At 42.1% G+C, this 25,234-nt stretch overlaps 1 protein-coding gene across 7 annotated transcripts in view; it reads left to right on the plus strand.

The window, feature by feature from the left end:
• Positions 1–25,234, plus strand: part of AGAP1 (ArfGAP with GTPase domain, ankyrin repeat and PH domain 1) — a 326,092-nt gene that overhangs the window by 185,163 nt on the left and 115,695 nt on the right. For all 7 annotated transcript variants that reach the window (XM_081203561.1, XM_081203562.1, XM_081203565.1 and 4 more), the window contains one exon: positions 22,461–22,622. In XM_081203561.1, the coding sequence (XP_081059687.1) occupies positions 22,461–22,622 (162 nt within the window). The remainder of the gene's footprint in view (positions 1–22,460; positions 22,623–25,234) is intronic.

The following is a 25,234-nucleotide window of genomic DNA, read 5'->3' on the forward strand; positions in this document are numbered from 1 at the left end:
GTTTTAAAGCAACACGACTACAGTCCATTGCAGTTCTATGATTTAAGTGTTGCTGTTTTTTTGTATGGAGGATCACTCTATTGTGTGACCCCCAACTGCCATCTGAAGTTGTACATTCCAGGCATTGTTTCAGTGTACCTCCCAAAGTATTCTAACTGGTGTGCAGAATGCAGAACTGCTAAGGAGTTGGTAGTTAGCAACTTCTGCACCCCAGGCAACATTTCTGACCCTACAAGCAACTTTTTCAACCCCCAAGACCCATTTTGCTAGTGGAGGTGAAGTCTGTGGCAAGGAAAGAAACTTGTGCCCTCTCCACTTTTGAAATGATCAAGAGGGAACAAAATACCTCCCCATGGCTCTGCATTGGGATCTCTCTGCATGTTAGCATGTGTGTGTCTGCCTGCATGTGAGAGTAGGTGTTATGTGTAGTGTAAGAGTGTGGGGTGGCCACATCCGCCAGTGGCAGGCAACAGTGCCGTCTCGGGACAAAAAACATGTCAACTATCTAAGTCTTGATTTGATGATGCAATGATCGGGGGACTGATAGAGCAAATAATCAGGACAAGAGTGGCTACCAGATAAAATTTCAGCTTGTGAGTGTTAAAGCACAGGTTACATAAGATGCGTGTTTCCCTCACATTTACCATAAGGTCAATGGGTCTTTACTTCTATGACGTGTTTAGAACATTTGATACCTGTTTCAGTGTTTTGTGTTGGAAGCTGATATCTTAAGACTGCACCAGTCTACTTGCGTTGGCAGCAGCATATACTTCTTTTATCCCCTGCCCAGTGTGTTGGGCTAAAGACTGTTTGAGACTGCCTAATGGTTTTCATGGAGGCCATGAAGTGCCAAGACGGCCCAGCAACAGGGGTCCTCCAACACCTCCAACTTGGTTAGAGATGCTGGAAGGCATGAGGGTGGTTGATAGACCAGCAGCATCCCCAGTCTGTCTCTGGCCCAATACCAGGTGCAGACCTTCTAAATCCATTCCAAGATCAAGTGGTTTTCTGTTGAGGTGGCGCTTGTATGAACAATAGCACTTGCTGCCCTCAGCCCCTTAGTCTAGTCTGGTGCTGAACCGAGAACCCAGATGGGCACAATTGAGTAAGGTCAGGGCCACCTAGCATTAAGGTTACCAGACGTCCCCATTTCCCGGGGACAGTCCCCGGATTTACAAATCAGTTCCCATACAAAATCCATTGAAGTTGAAAAGTGTCCCCAGATTCATTGAAAAAAATCGGGTAACCTTAACCTAGCTCACCTATCCAAGTCGCAGTAAGGCAAGCCTTTCATCCACAGTCAAGTCATGGACAAGCATGATCTTGATACATGATCTTGATACCTGGCATTCAGTGACAGCACCTTCAAACTAGACAGCTCAAATGATAAAGTAGCAGTAGCTTCCTGAGGTGTGGGAGTGCTGAAACAGGACATTGACCAAACATATGGGTCTCCACCCCAGATAACAGTCAGCTCCTCCACTCCAACTATACCTGCTGTCTGCCTACCCCATCACATCCTAGCACCATCACTCAATGCCATACAACACAGCAGGAACATTAGGACCACAGATAATAAACAACCACTTGAAGTCTGAAGATGCCACTTGAGTCACTTTCCACAAACCAACAATATTTTGAATCCCAAACAAATGTTTTATTTTGCTGTTTCTACTCACATAGTTCATGGGGGGGGGGGGGAAGGATTCTTATAATTTCTAACGTCAAAACTAAGGTAAAGGTAAAGGTGCCCCTGCCCATCAGGGCCAGTCGTGACCGACTCTAGGGTTGCACGCTCATCTCGCTCAAGAGGCCGGGAGCCAGCGCTGTCCAAAGACACTTCCGGGTCACGTGGCCAGTGTGACTAAGCTGCATCTGACGAGCCAGCACCAGCACAGCACACAGAAACGGCGTTTACCTTCCCGCCAGAGCAGTACCTATTTATCTACTTGCACTTTGATGTGCTTTCGAACTGCCAGGTTGGCAGGAGCAGGGACCGAGCAACAGGAGCTCACCCCGCCGCGGGGATTCGAACCGCCGACCTTTCGATCGGCAGGTCCTAGGCTCTGTGGTTTAACCCACAGCGCCACCCGCGTCCCTAACATCAAAACTAGTGTGTTTCAAAACAAAATACTGTGGTGGCCAGTTCATCATATGTTAAAATTTGTAAGCAGGAACTGGTTTTTCTGAGTACCAAATGCAGGCACAGAGTGTGTGGGGAATGGTGCCCACATGCAGAAATTGTAGTTTGAAAGGACATGGACATGTGGTGCAAGAATGGGAAAGGATTGGGTCCCTGCTGGTCTGGATTTTGCCAGTAAAATGTGTGCTCTATATGCAAGAATTAGTATAGAGTGCATCATATGAAACAGCTTTGCATCAATTAACTTCTAAAACACACTTTTTTCTTTAAAAGAAGACATGCTTAAAAGAGTCTTTTAAAAAAACTTTTTAACATAATACAGGGGTTACACCTGTGTTCCAGGGGGCAACACCTGTGACCCTCCATATATTGTTGGGATTCCAACTGTCATGAGCCCCAGCCACCATGGCCGATGATCAGGAAGGTTGGGGGTTAAAGTCTGGCAACTTCTAAAGAGCCACAGGTTCCCCATTTCTGAGCTACAAGAAGACATGAAGGGAAAAGGTGGACCCAAATTTTGTAGGTGGAATTAGTGAAAATTGCTTCCAAGTTTCTCAGGGATTTCTCCAGTTGGCCTGTTTTCAAAAGGCACTGTAATGAATCCATCTTTATCAATGGGGGGATAAAAATTTGCTTTTTCATATGACATGGGGTGGGAGTTGCAAGAAGGCAGTTTGATGACCTGTTTTGAGTAGTTGACCAAAATATATTGAGAAATGAAAATGAATGTAAGTTAGCAGCATCTTAAAGTTATTTGCTCATGTTTTAATCCAAGTCATTCTAAAATTTACCAGATGCAAGTCCTTGTAGTTTGGAGCAAGAACAAATTTGTCTTAGCTCCCACTATGCTTATATAACATTGAAATCTAATCTGTTTGTTCTCATTAATATTATTATTATTATTTATACCCCGCCCATCTGGCTGAATTTCCCCAGCCACTCTGGGCAGCTCCCAACACAATTAATGATGGTGGTGATGGTGATGGTGATAATAATAATAATAATAATAATAATAATAATAATAATAATAATAATAATAATAATAATTATTATTTATTATTTGTACCCCGCCCATCTGGCTGGGTTTCCCCAGCCACTCTGGATGGCTTCCAGATGTTTTTGCCTACAACTCCCATCATCCCTAAATAATAATATAATAATAATAATAATATAAAGCGATCAAACATTGAAAACTTCCCTAAACAGGGCTGCCTTCAGATGTCTTCTAAAATTCAGATAGTTGTTATTTCCTTGACATCTGGTGGGAGGGTGTTCCACAGGGCACCACCACTGAGAAGGCCCTCTGCCTGCTTCCCTGTAATTTGGCTTTCGCAGTGAGGGAACCGCCAGAAGGCCCTCGGAGCTGGACCTCAGTGTCCGGGTAGAACGACGATGGGGGTGGAGACCTTCCTTCAGGTATACTGGGCTGAGGCCATTAGGGCTTTGAAGGTCAGTGCCAACACTTTGAATTGTGCTCGGAAACATACTGGGAGCAAATGTTTTGTTAACTCACTCTCTTTGGTTCCCCCACCCCTCTCCCTGAACATTGGAGCTGCACTGCAGGGAGAGTAGCTGAGCCCAGACAGGAGAGAAAAATGAAAATACAGCTCATCAATCTGATTTCCATACTTAAAGATAGCTTCTGTCATTTCATCCACAAGTGAAACCTGTTATAACATAACCCCAGATTTGAAGAGAGAGCCAGTCATTTTGTAAGATCCAAATGATTTTTTCAAAAGTTGAAACAAACTAATTTTTTGCCTTGCATTTTAATTTCTTTACAGCTGCTCTGTGCAGGTGTGCCATGGAAACTGAATATATAGCAGATGATAAACAATAGCCCCTGCTCATAGTTGCCAGTTATTTAACTAATATCCACAGAGCCAGTTATTATTTTAAATTCAAGAAATAAAGACCATGTTTGTAAAATCTATTGTATTAAGAATTTTTTGCATACTAACAGAATATGTGAGGGAAGTATATTACTAATGTTAAATTATCATTTTATTATTATTACTTATATAAATTAATATTTATATGTAAAAATGACTTCGAAGCAGCTTACAACTATAAAATCAATATATTATTAAAATACACAATAAGAAACAGCTACTTTATGGACTAGAAGTATGAGGATTGGTGGATATTCATATTTCAGAGGCAGCCCAAAAGATATTTCATAATATCTTACATTTACTTTTTAATACCCCAGCTTCACACATTAGAGTTGAGACAGGGCAATTTTCATTAGTTGCCACAGCAGAAATTCACACAGTTCATACCAGCTACTGATTGGCTTGTATGAATGACAGAGTTCCCAAATTGTATCTACAAGAACAAGTCTCATAGTTCAAAATTCTGCAAAGGATAATTGGCATGCCAACATAAAAATCAATATAATTTTTCAGAGGCCTCTGTGGCACAATTGAGCTAGTCAACTCAGCTAAATTGCAGATAGGAATAGGATTTGAATGTTAAATGTTCAAATGCACAGTAGCAATACAATTGGTTCCATTACTGCAAAAGGGCCTGCTTTCTGGAAATGCTTCACCAGGCCCTTGTAAGCTCAAAGGAGCCTTCAGGCCAGCATGCTTCCAGACAATGGAATCCGTGGAATAGTGTGGTCAGCTGCTATGTGAAAGAACACCAAATATTTGTGGGTCAAATGAGGAAGAAGCATTGGATCGCTGTTTACCTTGTGTCTACTATCATTTTCAGACAAGAATGCTTTTTAAAATAAAATTTGACATTACTGTAGTATCAACCAAGCTGGAACATTTTATTCATGGGAAAATTTAAGATCCAAGTTACAATGTGTCGATTTTGAACATTGATATGTTGAGTCTAAACAACGACTCAACAACCTGCTTGATAGCTACTGATGAATCCATGATCATTGAGCATGAATATGAAAAAAGAACTATTTTTTTTCCAAATAATCATTTCTTCTTTAATTTTAAATTAGCTCATTCTGTTTCAGCTGTAACCCATCATGTGTAGATCAGACCTTGAGGCAGCACTGTGTTACTGTGCTGCCTTTTGATAGAAAAGGGAATTGCATCCCTGTGGGTTCTGCTGGATCTTAAGGGTACACATATCATCAGTCAGGTTATCTGTCTGGATCCCCTAAATGGGCAGGAGTTGAATGGAATGCCAGATAGTGCCAGGAGACTCATGCTTGATGCTGTAGCCTTTGTCTTGTGTTGCATTTTATCTTCCATGCTGTTTACATCTATATGCAAGCACATGGACGGGTTGTCTAGAAATTTGGAGTTTTGTATCATCATTAAACTGCTGCTACTCAACTCTCCTTCCCATCACAGCTTGGGGAGGTCATAGAGATTATGAATTAACGTTTGACAGAAGGAAAGAAGGGCCACACTCCAAGGCAGTTGACTCACCAGCCATTATCCACCTCCCATTCAGTCAACACTAATTGTTCACTCCCCATTCCCAGGGGGCTAACTGAATTTGAGCCACACCTCCTGACCTCATTGGCTACTACAGTAGCCAGGAGGAACCAGCCAGGAATGTACGTAAATTTAGAGCCAGTTAGCAAGGGAAGCTCGCTCCATAAGCTAGAGGGAACCTCAGCTAATGAAGCATCTCAGCCCAAGATGACAAAAGCACCAAGGTGAGTTAAGTTGACTTGGGAGGAGAACGTAAGTAACACCCATTTATTTCATTATTTAATCAAAACAGCACAAGGCAAGGGCACAGTAAGGTCACTCTTCTAGGATCTAAATTCTGTAAGATCCAAATGGTGTAAGAATTTGCAACTCAGGAACTAACTTCTAGAGGTAGGAAATTTATAGAAAAACGAATGCTCTACCTTAGCAGGGAAACTTGGGGGCCACAGGAAATTAAACTAAAACCTTCATATTTTAAAGAAGGCGTAAAAAGTATATGTTGTTATACATAACACAAATCCTGCCCTTTTCGTTTTAAAAGGGGCATTCTGATCTGAATTGGAACCTCCTCAGCTCCTGTTGACTCCCCGCCCCCATCAGTTCAAAAGCTGCACTGTAGTTTGTTCGTCACACCAGTCTCCATTCCTGAGGACTGGAAAGTAGTCAATGTAACACCAGTTTTTCAAAAGGTGTCCAAGGGAAGTCCTGGAAATTACAAGCCAGCTAGTTTAACATCTGTCCTTGGAAAATTGGTGGAAAGTATTGTTAAATATAAAGTAACCAAGCATATATAGAAGTTATCTTACTGAAGCAGAGCCAACATGGCTTTTGCAAGGCCGAGTCCTGACTCATGAACATATTAAGAGTTCTTTGAGAGTGTCAACAAGCATAGGTGATCCATTTCACATAGTATGCTTGGACTTCCAAAAAGCTTTTGACAAAGTATCTCACCAAAGACTCCTAAGTAAGCTTAGCAGTCAGTGAATAAGAGGAGAGAACTTATGGGCCAGGAATTGGTTAAATAGCAAGAAGCAGAGAGTCTGAATAAATGGACAGTTCTCCAAATGGAGAGGCATGGCAAGTGGAGTCTCCCAAGGATTGTATCTGGACCTGTGCTTTTTTAACAATATAGAGTTAGGGGTGAGCAGTGAGGTGGCCTAGTTTGCTGATGATACTAAATTGTTCAGGGCCATTAAAACAAAAGGAGATTGTGAAGAGCTCCTTTCCAAACTGAGTGAATGGGTGGTAAAATGGCAAATGCAATTCATTGTAAACAAGTGGGAAGTGATGCATGTTGGGGCAAAAAAATCTTGATTTCACAGGTGTGCTCATGGGTTGTGATCTGGGGATGACAGACCAGGAGTGAGGCCTTGGGGTCGTGGTAGATAACTAAATGCTGATGTCGACCCAGTGTGTGGCTCTGTGAAAAGGTCAAATTACATGCAAGGGATCATTAGGAAAGGAATTGATAATACAACATAGTGCTGCTATACAGATCTATAGTGTGCCCACTGTGTATAGCTCTGGTGGCCTCTTCTAAAAAGAGAGAGAGAGTTGGGAAACATTCAGAAAATGGTGACCAAAATTATCAAGGGAATGGAACAACTCCTCTGTGAAGAAGGGTTGCAACATTTGGAAATTCTAAGTTTAAAGAAAAAGTGAGTAAGAGGTCTATAAAATTATACCTGGTGTTACGGGAATTGGGGTTGCTTGTGTGTAAACCTCTAGCTGTTCCAAACTGCTTAGGGGCGGTTGTGTCTTTCCCTGACTGAGCAGCTTGGGTGCTGCTGCTCAGTCGCTCGACGAATCCGTGAGTGGGCGTCTCCTAAATTTCCTCCAGCATAAAAATTCCTTGACGGACAACCTTTGCCTCGCCTCTCTGCGCGTAACCCTTCTGCGCAGAGTGGGCGTGCCTAGTGGTGCTCCTCCACCCTCCTCACTGCCTTCACTGCCAGAGTCTCGGAGCCTCTCCTCCAAGATGCTTTCTCCCTCTCCCTTCTTCCTGGTGTCACCTGGACATTCTTCCCCAGATGACGTTCTCTCTCTACCCCTACTCGTTCCCTCTCCTGCAGATTCTGGAAGCATCGCCTCCCCCCTCTGCTCCGATGTCAGTTCCCTGACACCTGGTATGGAGAAAGTGTATAAAGACATTTTCTCCCCCTCTCAAAACATTAGAATTTGTGGACATTCAGTGAAGCTGAAGGTTGGAAGATTCAGGACAGATCAAATAAATTACTTCATGCAGCACGTAATTAAACTGTGCAAGTCACTCCATTAGTGATAGCCACCAATCTAGATGACTTTAAATGAGGGTTGGACAAGGGGAGGGGGCTCCTCTTGGGCTCAAATCCTGCATGCGAGTTTCCCATTGGCGTCTGGTTGGCCACTAGGTGAAGAAGATGCTGGGCTAGAAGGGCCATTGTCCGGATCCAGTAGATGCTCGTTTTATGTTCTTAATAAACTGGACGGAGGCCAACAAATTGGCTGCATCCAGTGACAAGAGTTCTTCCTATTTTGGATCTGTTTGAACTTGTCTTGAAAAAATCAGGTTTAGTGTTGGGAGTACTTCTGGATGCCATGTATTGGCTATGGTTAGGACTGCTTTTCTGGCTTCAGTTCAGAAATATTTAGCCAAATGCAGCTGATAATTTTTTGACTGGCCAAGTAGAGAAAGCTTATTGCAGAATCATTTTGATATGTTGTTTAGTCGTTTAGTTGTGTCAGACTCTTCATGACCCCAGAGCACTTCCCCTAAAAAGACCATGTGTTGTTTCATGTCTTTAAAATGGTATGCTGTGTGTGCTGTATTATGGTTGTTTTATGATTTGCACACTACAGAAATCTCCATTTTATTATGTATTAATTATATTTAACACCACTGGAATATCCTGTATGTGTTAATGGTACAGCTGTTATTAGCAATCATTAATACTTCTAACCATTATTATCTGTTAACTATGTGTGACACTTTGGACATGTTGCAAAAATATGAAGTTTGAGCCTCATAAATGAGAATTTCATATCTTATTAATCTTGATCATCAAGGAAGCTATGCGGTGGCCATTAGTAGGCTTATTTTATGGTAAAGTGCTGAGAATCAGATTAAGCTGTAATGGTCTGCCTTCAGACATTTCTTTTTTTAAAAAAAGAACAATTTAAGTGAGACTAACCTTCTTAAAAGTGTGGAATTTTTACATTCTGTAAATGGGAACAGGCAGAGGGAAAAGATCTGTCCTGGATTAGTTTCTCCTGCTGTTCCTGCCAACTGCTTTGTGTCCTGGAAAATGTGAGTCTTGAACAGTGGATCCACAGTGCTTTGCTTGACTTGAAAACCAACTTTAATTAGTGGTCAACCCTGAGCTTTCCCCTGCCCTAAGGCCACCAGAGAATTTAGGAAAGGGGAGAATTCATATAAGGAAGTATCCTCCATGCTAAAGCAACCACTTCCTTGATTGTGGAAGGTATTTGAAGACACTCAGCCCCAGTCTCCTCCTCTCCAACTCAGGATTCTACTTTGCCTGTTGCTCCCAGAATCCCTCCTTCCTCCTCTTACGGGACCTGGCAAAACAGTCCTTTTCACATTATCCTGGCTTCTGTCTCCACACTGCAGAGATACCTCTACAGGGATGTGTATCTGAGCTTTGAGCAAGGAGAAGGAAGTGAGTTTGTGTCATATTGTGTTAAAAAGAGATCCTCCTTGCTGCAGCAAGCTGGCAAGGGGATTTGTGGAGGCTTGATCTTGAAGGATTCTGTACAGCATGAAAGATCAGCAAAAGGGCGCTGGGATTGAATGCTTAGGGTGGGGACTACTGGAAGAGATTTCCTACATCTCCTTCAAAGGAAGGGGGAATGATTGCCATGTTATTATATTCCACAATGTGTGTTCTATATGTCACCATGTTTTTGAGGGCTTCTTGAATGCTTCCAGTGCTGTGTTTTGCACAGTGCAAGAATGCATAGATTGGGTTTTCCAGGTAGCCAACAACTAAAGCCCAGGAAGCTTGGAGCAGGCATGCAGCTGCAGTTTACCACTAAAACATTATTTCATTGAAATATTTTCCATTAGGCTGCCTCAATAGGAGAGATGAGAAGCAGGACTCATTCAGTCAGCTCTGCTGAAAGACCAGCTCCACCAGGCACCAGCTGGTCATTAGAAGAACTCCTGTTCTCAGACACAAAGTCTTAAGACTGGAGTTTTTTTCCTCTTTTCACACTGTCCCTTTTCCCCTATGTGTCATATTTTTTAGATTGTAAACCTGCAAGCAGGGACTGTCTGATTTTATGTAAGCATTTGGCTGAAGAGTGGGGTAAAAATGCTATAAATGTATGTTACTTGTGTAGTAAACTTCTACTGACAGTTGCAAACACAGTCCCTGTTCTGAGTGTTGCTTTCACTTTCCTTGTCCCTGTTTAAGGCCATAGAAAAAATATGCAGTTAATGTCTTGATTTCTTTTTATTATTCATGGGGTTATAATTTGACTGAATAAGAAGGGGAGGCGGTCACAGAAGGCAGACGTTTTAAAGTCAGGGCTGTTTAAAACACAAATGTTAAAACATTAACACTGAAATTAAATTATAACCTAAGTGTGCTAAGATTTGGAATGGTGTAGTAAGTACTATGTGTATTTGAAGTTACTTGCGTGGCTAGGGCTGAATGGTATGACCCCCAGAGCAGTCATCAGTGAAGTGTCCTGATCATTTGGGTAGCCAAATGTAGGGGCCAGTAATACACTCCCTCCCTAGCCTGCTCACTTTTGTTCATGATCGTCTGGTTTGTGTGTCTCATGTCTTGGTGTGCCTTGTAGCTAAGATTAGTGATTCATCCTGTTCTACTGAAGTTATTATGTTGGGCTCTGGTGGTTGTATTTTGCAATAGCAACCGTTTGAATGTTAAAACCTTTTCAAGAAAACCAAGCATTTTCATTCACACACCCCCTTTCCTCTAGTGATTTTTCAAATACTAAAGCCATCAGGAGAGTTGAAAGAGCTGATTTAGCCCCCAAAAGGAGGGGAGAATTCGCATACCTATTCTCAGTATTGAACTGCCATTGACATCTAAAGTCCCCACCATGCTGTTTTCCTCCACACTCCAGCAATCAGGACATCCAGCAAACCCATAAAAATCCAAACTAATAGCATGAATATTCAGTGACCTAGAATACTAATTATTGTCATGAATATTAATGTGATCGGACTTGCTTTTTCCTCTTCTGTTTCTCTCTCTCTCTTTTTTTCCACTCAGCCAGCTCTAAAGATGGGCTATAATGAGAGCATTTAAGAGAGAGAGCGCTCTCCGCCGTGACAGGGACTGGGGTAATAAGGAGAGCTTGATTAACGTGGTGCACTTGGGGGAGAGATGAGAGGCTTCACGTGGTCCTGTTGTGGGGGAGGCAACGAGGCACCGGCGGCTGTGTTGCTGCTCCCTCAGATTAATGAGGCCTAAGAGTGCATTAGGAACAGTGACAAAGGTTTGATCTAATGGGTTCAGTCATTTTTCCTTTGAGTGACAGACGCACAGAAGTAATTGGCTGTGCAGAATGGCAGCTCATTGGCAGTACTTAAGGATACATTATCCCCGTTGTGTGGCCCGCAGAGGCTGTTTATCAAAACTGCTCACACTGCAGACATGCATTTACTAGGCTGCTGTTAGATGTAATAGCTTTAAAATATAATAATAATAGTAATAAATAAATAATAATAATAATATAGGATCAAAATCTTTGTGTGTCTCTTTCTGAAAGTTTCTCTTCCTTTTAGTTTTAAAGAGACTCAATAGTTTAATGACAATGGTTTGCTCTAATTTGTAGGTTATTGCCCCTTTATAGCTTGGCATTGTTCATATACAGTACTCATAAATTTTCTGTAACATGTTGCTTATTTTTTAAGTGTCTATACAAAACCAAAAATTCCTTTTATAAAGGATTTTGGAAGGAATTGCCCATTTTTTGAGAACTCTAATGATTTCTATTCTAAAACATTAATGGATATTTCATATTTTCATGACTTGTTCATAAGGCAGTTAGAAAAAATGCAAGAGCTATAGATTTGTTCCAAGTTTAACATTCATTTATTTCAACAGTGAAGACACTTATTTAAATTTTTTTTTTGCAGAATTAGGGCAAAATATTTTCCATAAATTTGTGACATTGAAACCATGCTGGTAGTAAGCTTAGAAGTCAATACCACTTTTGTATTTAATTGCCAGATTCCTATTGAGTGCCATGATGCTTAATTTATTCATGTATGTTTTGATGGTGATGTACTTGGCATTGCTGTTTTTGTACAATTAGCAAGTTCTGTTAAAATGGTTTTATTTGAATAATTTTTATTACAGACTTGCTGGCATTTTTACCTTGAAAGGAAAGATTTTCAGGGTGGTAGTGTTTGATACTGTTATCCTGTTGGGTGAAAATATTTCAGAACTCTGACATTCTCCTTTCTTTGATTTTGATCTGATTAGTTGGGTTATATGACAATGAGGTGAGGCAGTCTTGGTGCGAGGCGGAAACACATTGGGCAGAGTGTTTAAAGGTGATGTATTCTCAGATGCATTACCTTGCACATCATGAGCCAGGACATCCATTTTTAGTCTATCTACATTTAATAGGCTTTGTCAGTCACTTAAATTTAAGATAACGCTAGCTAGCCCTATTGCTGCTAAAAATATGTAGCAAGGCTATATTTGTCTTACCAACTTACTCTGAGTGAGTTCTGCTGGATTCGGCTTTAATTAGGCACATGTAGTAAAGTGTCTGTCTTAACTCCAAGACAGGTCATACTTTGCTGAGGGAAAAGTAGCAAGTATCTCATGTTACCTTAGAAACATTTCTGATGCGTTCTTGAAAGCATGACACATGATTCCTGAGGAGATGGCCGCCACTCATAATCTGCTATGGAATTATCATGCCAGCATGTACATTGAGAGGTTTTGAAGAAGACCCAAAGAAAATAAAGATTGCTAAATGACATTCCTTTTTCTCTGAAGGCTTGTAAAAAGAGCAATTGAGAATTGTGTATTGATCTCAAAGCCTAGGATAAAGGAAAATGCTTGAGCATCTTATATTTAGCTGCTAAATCCATTTTCTCATCTTTATTTTGTATCACATCTTCCATTATAAGCACAGGTGAACTGAATATTTGATAACAGCTGAAACCTGCCACCAAATGTTGCAGTGTATCACCACCCTGTAAGAGGAGTGCTCTGTGCAATGAGTGGAAGTTAAATCTCACAGCAGGTATCCCTCTCTCCCCCCCCCCCCCCGCCAGATACTTACTATGAGTTGTTGCGGGCTTTAGCAGGTCAAACTTCTCTTCTTTCCTACCTCCGCTTGCCTTTTTAATCGCTCTGTTAACACCTTAGCATGCTGTACATTCTGGAAGCTCACTAGTCCTGGTCAAGACGCATAAGGGTTTAAAACTTTCCCCCCTTTTAATTTACAAATCTGTGTACCTAGAGAAGCCCAGTATTATTTCCTTATAAACTAGTTTATGTGGGGTCATGTTACACCTTTACCCCAGTCTGATATGGACACATAAACTTTTTAATTCTTTACTCCTATTCAGACTGTGCACATCAGCAGCAGCAGGAAAGGAGAGAGAGGTGTGTGTTAGCATACCCATGATATTTTGGTTTAGTTCTTTAAACAACCTTTTGCAGGAGTTAAACAGTATGTTATGCCTCATGCTTTAAGATGGAACCTTGCACATCCTTGTAGTACAAATGCTATAGGACAGAAGAGCAGGCTGCAGTTCCCATCCTAGACAGACAATCCAGAAGCAGACTGTTCTTTTTTTAAAAAAAATGATATTTATTAAGCATTTTAAAATTACAGAAAAAACAAAGAGACAAAGAAGAAGAAAAAACAAGGGGAAAGCAAACAACAATCAAACAATACAAATCGATAAAAATCAAAATCAAAAAACAAAAACAAAACACATCAAAATCAAAAAACAAAAGTAATCCACAAAAATTTAAAAACAGATCCAATATTCCCAAATCCTTAACTGTCATTGCCTTATTTCATCGACCTCCTCACACCTCCCTTTTTTGTATTCTAGTTATTAATTATCACAGCAAATCCTTCCCGTTTTTCATAATATTCTGTCATTAAATTACCTAAATCTATTTTAACCTTATCTTGCTATAAAAGACCCTAAAACATAAAACTTAAATCTTATTTATACCCATTTCTCATAACCATAACATATTCTTGCATAGTTCTTTTTAACATTTCTGCTAAAGCCAAATAATTTCGTTCCAACATTTTTCTAATACTCATTAATTTTACAAAACAATCCTAAATAATTTTTTTTAAAAAAACATTCTTCCAATCTTCATCCAGCGTCTCTTCCTCCTGGTCCCGGGTTTTGTCAGTCCTTTCTATCCCATCCATCTAGTTCATTAACCTGGTAATCTTATGTCCGAGGCCCTTAAGTCTCTTCCGCAGATCTTCTTCATATTTATTCCTGTACTTTACTTTGTCTCCTGGTCCTTTCACTCGTGGAAACTCCAACTTGACAGTATTTTTGTCCCTTCTCTACAGATCAGCCCCTTTTCCATAGTCCACACTGAACTCCATGTGGTATTTAAAAGCATGTTTCAAGGTCCCTTCAGAGTTGAGGACCCCCACAACCCCAAACTCCTCACAGCCCATTGCCAGACTTGAAAAGTCAAGACACCCCTGCATAGGGGGGTCTATCCAGCCCCCCATCTCCAAGCCCAAGAAAACTCTATCTCTCCAAATCTGGCTTTTTCCAAGTTCATTTGTCAAATCCAACAACTCATGTTCCTGCTGGGCCACAGCTCCCTCCATCTCTGCCACCCGAGGTCCAGCAACAACCTCCTCCCTCATCTGATCTGTCAGAGCACACTCCTGGGTTGATTCCTGGGTGGGTTCTATATAGATACCCACTACCTGTCCAAAATTTCTAATCGCAACAGTCATCAAATCCGTCTTCTCATGTAACTGTTCCAATAAAGCACTTGTCTTGCAGAAAGCACGCACCAGAGCCTCTGAATACATTGTTATGCAAGGTCAGAAGTCTGTTCCCACAATCTTAATCTGTTGCAGCTGCAGAGCTCCCCAGTTCAAATTTAATAACAGTTTCACAAGTTCCCTCTAGGGGAAGAACTTCTATTTGTATCAATCTCTTTTCTTTTCTTTTCTTTTTTTTAACAGCAGATCTAACAACAAAGTTTCATTTTTCAGATATTTTGTCAATATTTGTTCCTTTAAAATGCGAAAGAGAACAGTGGAATCACTATGTTTCTCTTCTTTTTAACTGTCTATCAAAAACATTTGTCTATAGTCAATGAACTTCCCAAAAACGTCTGTCCTGACACCCCGCTCCCAGGTTCAAGACGGTGGAAAATTACTTTTCTTTACACTCTCTTCTGCAGGTTTAAACAGTCCGGAAAAAATCCCCCTTCTTCTCCTGCTTCCGAAGGGGGTTCAGTAGTTTTAGATGATGAAAGTTGATCCTTTACAAACGATTTTCTAATCTCTAGTTTGCCATGTCTTTGCTTTAATCTATCTACAAGAAACGGAAGGCTGACTTCCTGTTTAGACCTTCCCGCTTCAGTGCCAAATTAAGAGGAATTTCTTAATCCAATTTTCTGTTCTACTCACAGATCGTTGTTTAAAGTCCAATTGTCCAAATTTGATCTGCTCACGGGTAGTTGTTTTTGTAGCCAAATTGTACCAGGAAAAAGGTAGCGCTCTCTGGCAACGGCTGTGCGGCTTCGCTTCACGGAAGAAGCAATTGACTCTCAGCACCGCGCCACTTCCCCTCTTCGCTCCGGAGCCCGTAATTGGGTTCCTTTACGTATTGGGGGGGGGCGCTAATGGTGCCCTCCGAGCAGAAGCAGACTGTTCTTGATGGTGCTGGAAAATGAAGAGGTGTGCCCTCACCCTGCCCTCTCCTAGCACAGGAGATTCCTAAATGGGAGTCGGAAACTAAATTGAAATGGGTGCAGCCACATCTGCACACCTTTCCAAAACAAAAAAGGATATCATTGTCTGACCAGTAAATAAATTTTTAGGATATAATGTGTTGTCCCATCTCCCCTGCCCCCTAAATGCACGGTGCTAAAAATTTGCTCCCAATGTGGTTTCTCAACAAAACCACTGAGCCTCTTGGGCTTGCCGATCAGGAGGTCGGTGGTTTGAATCCGTGTGACGGAGTGAGCTCCCATTGCTCTGTTTCAGCTTCTGCCAACCTAGCAGCTTGAAAGCATGCCAGTGCAAGTAGATAAATAGGTACTGCTGTGGTGGGGAGCTAAATAGCGTTTTCATGCATTCTGGCACTCATCACAGTGTCCCGTTGCGCCACATGCTGGCCATATGACCCGGAAAACTGTCTATGGACAAATGCTGGCTCCCTTGGCCTGAAGCGAGGTGAGCACCACACCCCACAGTCGCCTTTGACTGGACTTAACTGTCCAGGGGTCATTTACGTTTACCTTATATTTGAGATACCTGACAGACAACAGACTCTGAGAACTCAGCATTATTATTCTATGGGGCATAGAGGAAGCAGTCTCTCTAATACTTGGAACAGCATTGCTGCACAGATTCAAGTATTTGTTTTGTCATCAGCCTGTTGTAGACACTCCTATGAGCTGTAGCCTATGATTGGACCATATCCATTCAGTCTCTCTCCACTTGTGCTTAGGTTGTCGCCCAATGTATTGCTTGTACTGCATAACTTTCTCTAAGTCAGCACAATATAGGGTTACCCACTGTCTCGAACTACTTTAACTGTTTCAGTAGACCCTTTTGCTCTATTTTTAAGACAATCATGCTGCTAAACTTGGTGAAAGATGGGTTGATGGAACAAGAAAGACTTAAGAACAAGTTTCCTTCATATTCACTTGTGTGGATGAAGAGAAGGCAAACTGTTCTCCAGGCAGCATCTGAGTCCTGGCTTGTTTTGAAATCATTCCTGGTTTGCACGTAACAGGAAGAAGCTATGGCTAACACCAGCTTCCTGTTTTGTTTTCCTGCTTGTACCAAAGGAGGAATAAAGCAAGACCCAAGGGACTACTGTATATTCTGGCATGTCAAGGCAGGATTTGTTTGTGCAAACATGGCCAGTACAGTGGTACCTCAGGTTAAGTACTTAATTCGTTCCAGAGGTCCATACCGTATTTTTCGCCCTATAGGACGCACTTTTTCCCCTCCAAAAATGAAGGGGAAATGTGTGTGCATCCTATGGGGCGAATACAGGCTTTTGCTGAAGCCTGGAGAGCGAGAGGGGTTGGTGCGCACCGACCCCTCTCCCTCTCCAGGCTTCAGAAAGCGCTGCGCAGCCCTAGGGAGCCCGGTGCAAAGCCACGCCGGGCTCCCGAAGGTTGCGCAGAGCTGCCTGCGCTCCCAGGCTCAGCGCAGCTTCGCGCAACCCTCCGGAGCCCGGAGCGAAGCTCCCGAAGGTTGCGCAAGCTTCGGCATCGCTCTGGCTCCCGTTCTGGGGGCTGGGGTCGGGGGAAGCTCGGACTTCCCCCGCCCCAGCCCCGCGCCTAGGTGGGGGGGAAAATAATTTCCCCCCCTTTATTCTCCCCACCCCCCAAATCTAGGTGCGTCCTATAGGGCGAAAAATACGGTAACCTGAAACTGTTCTTAACCTGAAGCACCACTTTAGCTAATGGGGCCTCCCGCTGCTGCTGCGCTGCCGGAGCCCGATTTCTGTTCTCATCCTGAAGCAAAGTTCTTAACCTGAAGCACTATTTCTGGATTAGCGGAGTCTGTAACCTGAAGCGTATGTAACCTGAGGTACCCACTGTATTGCTAAAATGTCAAACCATGTTTTCTTCAGTTAATGAAATATGGGAACCTACTGTCCTGCATGCAAAATCATTTGTCCATCTTAATGATTACTCCGGCTTCCTAAATTCAGATATATACTCTATTTGTGTTTTCTGCTTAGATTTTCATGTTCTGTTTTATCTTATGCTGTTATGTTCCTTAACTTTTATATTTCATTTTATACACAAATTCTACCTCTTCAGGAGTTTCCCCCCCTCTTTATAGAGCCTACACTTCTGAAATAAGATTTGCAATTGCTTCTGGAGCACCCTAGATATATGGAGCCACTCTGTGTTTTTCCTTTATTAAAGGAATTGTGAATCTATATTGAATATTAAAGACTCTATAAAGAAAAGAAAAAAAAAAACTCCTGAAGAATAATAATTTAGAATTTCACTCTGTGGAGTTGAAACCCAGAGCTAGTCTGTACATTTTTAAAGATTGTGGGGTCCTAGCAGACCACAAGCTTAACATGAGTCATCAGTGTGATGCAACAGCAAAAAAAGTTAATGCTATTCTAGGTTGCATCAACAGAGGTATAGTGTCCAGATCAAGGGAAGTCATAGTCCCACTCTATTCTGCCTTGGTCAGACCACACCACACCTGGAGTGCTGTGTGCAGTTCTGGGCACCACAATTTAAGGAGGTTGTTGACAAACTGGAGTGTGTGCAGAGGAGGGCAGCCAAGAGGATCAAGGGTCTAGAAACCAAGCCTTATGAGGAACGGTTGAAGGAGCTGGGTATATTTAGCCTGGAAAAGAGAAAACCGAGAGGAGATATGCTAGCCATCTTCAAATATCTAATGGGATGTTACATGGAAGATGGAGCATGCTTGTTGTCTCCTGCTCCAGAGGCTAGGATCCAAACCAATGGCTTCATGCTACAAGAAAGGAGAGTCTGACTCAACATCTTCCTGATGCTGAATCTGTTTGATAGTGGAACGGGCTCCCTTGGGAAGTGGTGGTCCCTCCTTCCTTGGAGCAGAGGGTGGACGACCATCTGTCATGCATGCCTTAGTTGAGAATTCTGCTTTGCTGTGGGTTGAACTAGATGACGCTTGGAATCCCTTCCAGCTCTACAAATCTATGAAAGCTTATTGGCCAGCTGTCAAGTGGCAGGACCACCCAGAAAAATAAATTGCTAATAAAACATATTAGAAAGGACTTGCAAGGGTGGTTATGGGTGGGTGTATCCCTATGTTAATTGGAGAGTTAGCCTACATAAATAACACCAAAAACTTCTGAATAGGATACAGGCCTTGAATATTAGTAAAGGTAAAGGGACCCCTGACCATTAGGTCCAGTCGTGTCTGACTCTGGGGTTGCGGCGCTCATCTCGCTTTATTGGCCAAGGGAGCCAGCGTACAGCTTCCGGGTCATGTGGCCAGCATGACAAAGCCGCTTCTGGCGAACCAGAGCAGTGCATGGAAACACTGTTTATCTTCCCGCCGGAGTGGTACTTTCCATATATTCCTTCCCATATATTGAATAAGTAGTAACACTGACCCAAAAATATATCTAGCAATGTACCTCCAAAATATGCACTAGGACGTTAAGAGGGGGCAGGACCCATTGATTTAAATGGGAGGAATTTAGTTACGTGCACTTCTGTTGATTTGAATGGGACTCAATCTTCCTTAATTTGGGTCAGATTGTGCTCATTTTGTTTTGCTCTAAGTCACGCAACTAAGTCATGCAACTAGCTTCTGGCCCTCCAGGTACTGTGGGACTACAGCTCCATCGTCCCTGCAAGGACAGATGTGAGATAGAACCCAGCAAACTTTAGAGAGAGCCATAGGTTAGGCAACCCTGTTCTAGACAAAACTATACATTGCATACAGTTGTGTGTCCTTGTCCTTTTATGTGTGGTTGTTTTAAAAGAAAAACAGCCATGGAAGGCTGCAGTCTTGATTGGAGCATTAATTATTGGCAGAGGCTGCTTCGCCATTCCCTCTCAGGTCATTTTGCTGCTTAAAATCTCCCTCTTCTCTCTCCCCACAGGGGAAGGCATATCTGCCCCCCTCCAGTACCCCCACCCTGCTTCAATACATTTGCAAGCAGAATGAGACTCTGCTGCTCCAGTGTAATCTGTAGTTCAGCTGTGAGGGCTGCATACTACAAAGATCAGAAAAACTGCGGTAGGTTTTGTAAACTGCCCTAAAACCATTGCTGAATGGTTGTATAAACAAAGTACAGTGGTACGTTGGTTCTTGGACTTAATCCGTTCCGGAAGTCTGTTTGACTTCTGAAATGTTCAAAAACCAAGGCACGGCTTCCAATTGACGCAGGGCAGGCGTCCTGGAAACAATAGCTGACAACCAGATTGGACATTTGGCTTCCAAAAAGCGTTCAAAAACCGGAACACTTACTTCCAAGTCTTGGAGTTCAGGAGCCAAAATGTTCGAGTACCAAGGCATTCGAGAACCAAGGTTCCACTGTAATTTACACCATCTGTTGTTTGCCCTTTCTTAATTAATAAAATATAAATTCTGTTCGTAATATGTATCTTATACATGATAATTTATTTGCTGTCAAAAATATGGTGTTCGTACTCTTTATACCAGGAATTAAGTTATCTTGGATTGTAATGTTGATGTCAGCCATTGTTTCTTACCATTGTAGAAGAATGTTTTGGATAATTTTTCCCCATAGTAAAATATTTTAGAATATCAGTTGAGTATTTTAAATGTAATAAAGGTTCCTATAACTGAAGGGTTTTTTCCTTTGTAATGTTACAGAAGATGAAAAACATTGTTCTTCAATAGAAAACCAGCATCATCCTTGCTCATTTGAGCCCATTTTTGGCAACATACTGGTAGTCATTCATATATAAATGCAATAGTCACTTTGAAATGCAAATAGTTAAAGAAAAATAGCATATGTTAGAGGTAAGTACATTTTCAAATCAGCTCCTACATTTTACAGATGCGAATACAGCTAAAATTATTCTTTGGAAAGAATCTGGAGCTTTTGACACACTGAAGCTTGAACTAATCAAGGTTTCTCAGTAAGCATATACACATATCCATATCAAGGAACCAGTGCTGAGAATACATGGATTAGCATAGTAATTTAACTGCCCCCTGCTAATCAACTAAAGCAGCCAGATGATGCGTATATGATACATTTGTAGAGGCAGTCTTTCAGAACTCTGAATAAACCAGGTAGTTGACCATGTATTTTATGTTAATTCTAATAAACTGAAAGTGAGGCAGATGCTGAAGTGCTGCTAGCCCTTGCATGTAAGATTTTGACGTTAAAGCTTTACAAGAACCTCTTCACAAGAAGATCTCTCTCATGAGATGCAGAATCCTAATAAGTGACTGAATTCATGCTCTGGCTGGCCAATCTGTTATGTTCTTGGACATTTTTCAGTATCGTGTTGCATGAGTATTGCATAAATATGTTAAATATGGTCATGTTAAAAAAATCCTTATTGAAGTTGAGAGTGGGACCTTGCTTCCTGGAGGACTACTTTGCAAGAGCTTTGTGATGAATATGTGATAGAAGCAGCAGTTACCATTAACACATTACAGTGCTGTGATTATAATAGCATAGCTGGTATTTTTGATTGAGTCAAAATGTTTAAAATATAAATTTGGGAGCTTTACATAGTAGTAACAGGAATAAGGTTTGTCCTATGCAGGGCAAGCCATATTGGGAATTCTGTAATTTTAATGTGAGACGTTAACTCTCTCTGTGTGTGTGTGTGTGTGTGTGTGTGTGTGTGTGAGAGAGAGAGAGAGAGAGAGAGAGAGAGGTGAGTGGCCTGAGTTCAATAGAGTCCCTTCTTTTTTCATCTGCTCCCTTGCAAGCTGCCATAGCCACTGTTAATTTAGCTTTACCCTTCTTTTTCTCTACCAACATACAGAAATCACAAGATTACGGTATATAGGCTTGGTTCACATCTCGTGCTAAGGCATAACTTGGCTTAGCAGCCCCCTCTCTGTTCCCTTTTGCTGCTTCATTGAGCTAAGCATGTTTAGCTTTAGCTTTGCAGTTGTCTGAATATGGGCTCGTGGTTAAAAGCTCTCCAGACTAATCTCAAACTAGTAGCTTGATTGTAGCTCATGGAAATAGCTTGACCGCAAGCGTTGGTTCAGCCAACCCAGCTATGCAGCATGGCAGCAAAAAGGGCTGGGGAGGAGCAAAGCCTCTGTGAGCCATTCTCTGGAAACCTCCATGTTCATTCTAAGCTATCATTTGACTTAGTGGAACATGGGAACCAGGCCATTCAGTTTATTTTATTTTATTTCTATACTGCTTAATATTATAAAAATATCTCTAAGCGGTTTACAGGAAGCCGAAACAACAACGGACAGCAAAAATACACAGTTACATATTAAAATGTTATATTAATTCAGAATTACTAATATATTGTCTTCCCTTGAAGGTTCCCTAGCTGTTCCCTCCCACCAGTCCTCTGCACCCAACCAGTCCATGACACACACACATATATAAATCAATATCAATTCATTATCCTTCTGACACTCCCTCTCACCCAAGGTTCAAACAAACTCTCAGCTCACCCACAAAAGTGTCACAATGAGAAGAGTTGTTCACTGTTATCACTAATCACTGGTGTACCACTGCTGTTCTCCTGTCTTCAAAATTTCTTACAACAACCCAATCTTCGATGAAGACAAAGAAGAGTAAATTGCCTAATTCTAATTCTCTGCAGTAGCATGACTTGGATAACTCCATCTAATAAAATAATGATTTCAAACATTTCAAGTGAATTATACAATCACTTAGCATGTATTTATCATTTAAAAACAACTTTGAGACTGACATTTGAGGCTTCCAGATTTATCATTATGCCTTCTCTCATAAACTCTGTTTGGTTTGGAGTTTTCATCATAGCCAAATGCAGGTTCATACTTTTAATTCCCAACTTAATTTAAAACAAAGGGAATATACAGAGAGATTTTACTAGCGGGGACAGGTGTGACTCTCTCTGTAAGGCGGACTTTGGAAGATACCTAATAATGGCAACATAAATCAGCAGTATGTCAAAGATGATTGTTTCTTTGTTCCCACTTTGTTATCCTGAATATAAAATTTGTTTTTCACTTTCAGTAACTTTCAATCCTTTTGTTTCTAGGAAATGTGACTACTAGTACTTCTGTGTCTCAGATGGCAAGCGGCATCAGTCTGGTTTCCTTCAACAGTCGCCCTGATGGGATGCATCAGCGTTCCTATTCAGTCTCCAGTGCCGACCAGTGGAGTGAGGTGGCAGTTGCTGCAAACTCAGGCATTAGTAGTGGTAAGACAGTGGGAGAATTTTTTATTTTAACAGTTTTATATAGATTCATAAAATGCTCTCCACAGAGAGATAAGAATCATGGTAAAGCATGTTATTCAGAATGAGTGTGATGACAAGGATCTTTGCACCAGCAGTGCAAGCTTTGGCCCATGGCCTCATTAGACTTGCCCAAGTCTCTTTGTCATTCCCAAACCAAGCCCATCTTCTATCACAACAGGCATGGGACAAAGTAAAACCATGAAGCCAAACCAACAAGGATGCTGGTCGATTTCAGCACTTTTTGAATTGCAGTTGGAAATGGAGCACACTTCCAATTTTTCCTTTGCAGCCACAGCTTGAATTCGGCCTGTGGCTCCAGCTGCAAAGGAAGAATTTTCCTGAGCCACAGCTGCAAATAGTCTTCCTTTGCAGCCAGAACTTGAATTATAGCTGGGGCTGCAAAGGAAGAAATGTGCACTTGATTCTTCCTTTGCATGGTACGGGGTCAAAGTTTAATCACCTGATGTTGTGTGATGTCAGGTGATTGACAGATGACTGGCCCCTGTAGCCAGATTAAGTTTCTCCCCACTCCTGCTTTACACTCCATTAGTCTACGGAAACACAGCCAATTTACACACTTCTCTGCCCTATGGAAGAGGGGTGGGATTTTTCTTGAAAGGTGCCATGCACATATTGCCAGGAGAGTTGTACCACAGGGCCTATTTCTGCACATTAGTGGATTAGGAGAGCTGGGGGGGGGGGAATCACATCTGGCAACCAATGCACCCTTTGAGTTTCAGGTAGTACATAGGTAGACAAGTCTAAAAAGCATGGGACACAAATTTTAACAGCTCTAGTGGCTATGGGGGCTCATTTACCAGAAGTAATGTATTTAGTGTTAACGCTGGAAGTGTATACAGTCGTACCTCGGAAGTCAAACAGCTTAGTTCTCAAATGTTTTAGCTCCCGAACATCGCAAACCAGGATGTGACTGTTCCAGTTTGTGAACTATTTTTGGAAGCCGAACATCCGACGGGGCTTCCAATTGGCTGCAGAAGCCGTGCTTTGGTTTTCAAACATTTTGGAAGTCAGACGGACTTCCGGAATGGATTCCATTCAACGTCCAAGGTATGACTGTACAGTGGTACCTCGGGTTAAGAACTTAATTTGTTCTGGAGGTCCATTCTTAACCTGAAACTGTTCTTAACCTGAGGTACCACTTTAGCTAATGGGGCCTCCTGCTGCTGCTGCTGCACCGCCACCGCACAATTTCTGTTCTCATCCTGAAGCAAAGTTCTTAACCCAAGGTACTACTTCTGGGTTAGCGGAGTCTGTAACCTGAAGCGTCTGTAACCCGAGGTACCACTGTACTTGATTCTGATCAAACTAAGCCTTCTATCTAGCCACTAGAGTGCCGTGGAAATTTGTGTCCTGGGCTTTTTAGACTTGTCTACTCTTGTACTATGGGTAGCGCTGTGGGTTAAACCACAGAGCCTAGGACTTGCCGATCAGAAGGTCAGCAATTCGAATCCCCGCGACAGGGTGAGCTCCCGTTGCTCGGTCTCTGCTCCTGCCAACCTAGCAGTTCGAAAGCACGTCAAAGTGCAAGTAGATAAATAGGTACCGCTCCGGCGGGAAGGTAAACGGTGTTTCTGTGCGCTGCTCTGGTTCGCTAGAAGTGGCTTAGTCATGCTGGCCACATGACCTGGAAGCTGTATGCCAGCTCCCTCGGCCAATAAAGCGAGATGAGCGCCGGAACCCCAGAGTCAGCCACGACTGGACCTAACGGTCAGGGGTCCCCTTACCTTTTACTATCTGAAACCAAAGGGGCGCATGGGTCGCCAGATGTGAAGTATATTGGCATTATGTTCAGTTCTCCTACCCCACTGCATGATTGGACACCTTGAAGTCAACAGCAAATACCGTAATTGAAATAAACTACCATACCCCACCCCACCCCAAAAATTACAGCAATTCACACTTATACATATCTCCTCAGAAGATAAGCCTGATTAAATTAAATTTGACTTGTAAAGTAAGTGCATACGGACTTCCTGTTTTTACCACGACCAGGACGGGTGCGCTCTGTGGGCTCTCTGGAGCAAGAGCAGTGGTTGTTGGGGGTTTTGGGGTGATGTGGAGGCTACGCGCCCCCCCAAAAAAGCTCAGGGGTGACCCTGAGTTGAAGTGGTTCCAGCAGCATCAAAGAGGGATTTCCCTTTCTCCGTCGTCAAGCGATAGAGGGGGGAGGCCCAGCGCAAGGAGAGGACCTCCGCCGCAACAAGAAGCCTCAGACCCGAAACGGCGCAGATGGCAGTAAAAAATTCCAGACTTCACTTTATAACTAATTGGCTATTGAAAACCATCCTCCAAAATAGAAGGAAATAAAAAGCTAAAAAATAAGAGTGAAATACGCAAAGGGGGTGTGATGTCTAAGGCGAATAATTTGAAATAGAGAAGCCTTAACAAGATTTGAACAATGCAAAGCCAATTAGACGATTTATGTAAACAGCCAAAAGAAACCAACAGGGAATATAAACTGAGTTTATTCTCATTGTAATTGAACTCTAACACAGCTGCTTAACGCAAGGCTCAGCAACGAAAATGAGTGAAATTTAAAGGGGAAAAATCTG

The sequence above is a fragment of the Podarcis bocagei genome, assembly GCF_964188305.1.
Source record: "Podarcis bocagei genome assembly, chromosome: 1".
Lineage (NCBI taxonomy): Eukaryota > Metazoa > Chordata > Lepidosauria > Squamata > Lacertidae > Podarcis > Podarcis bocagei.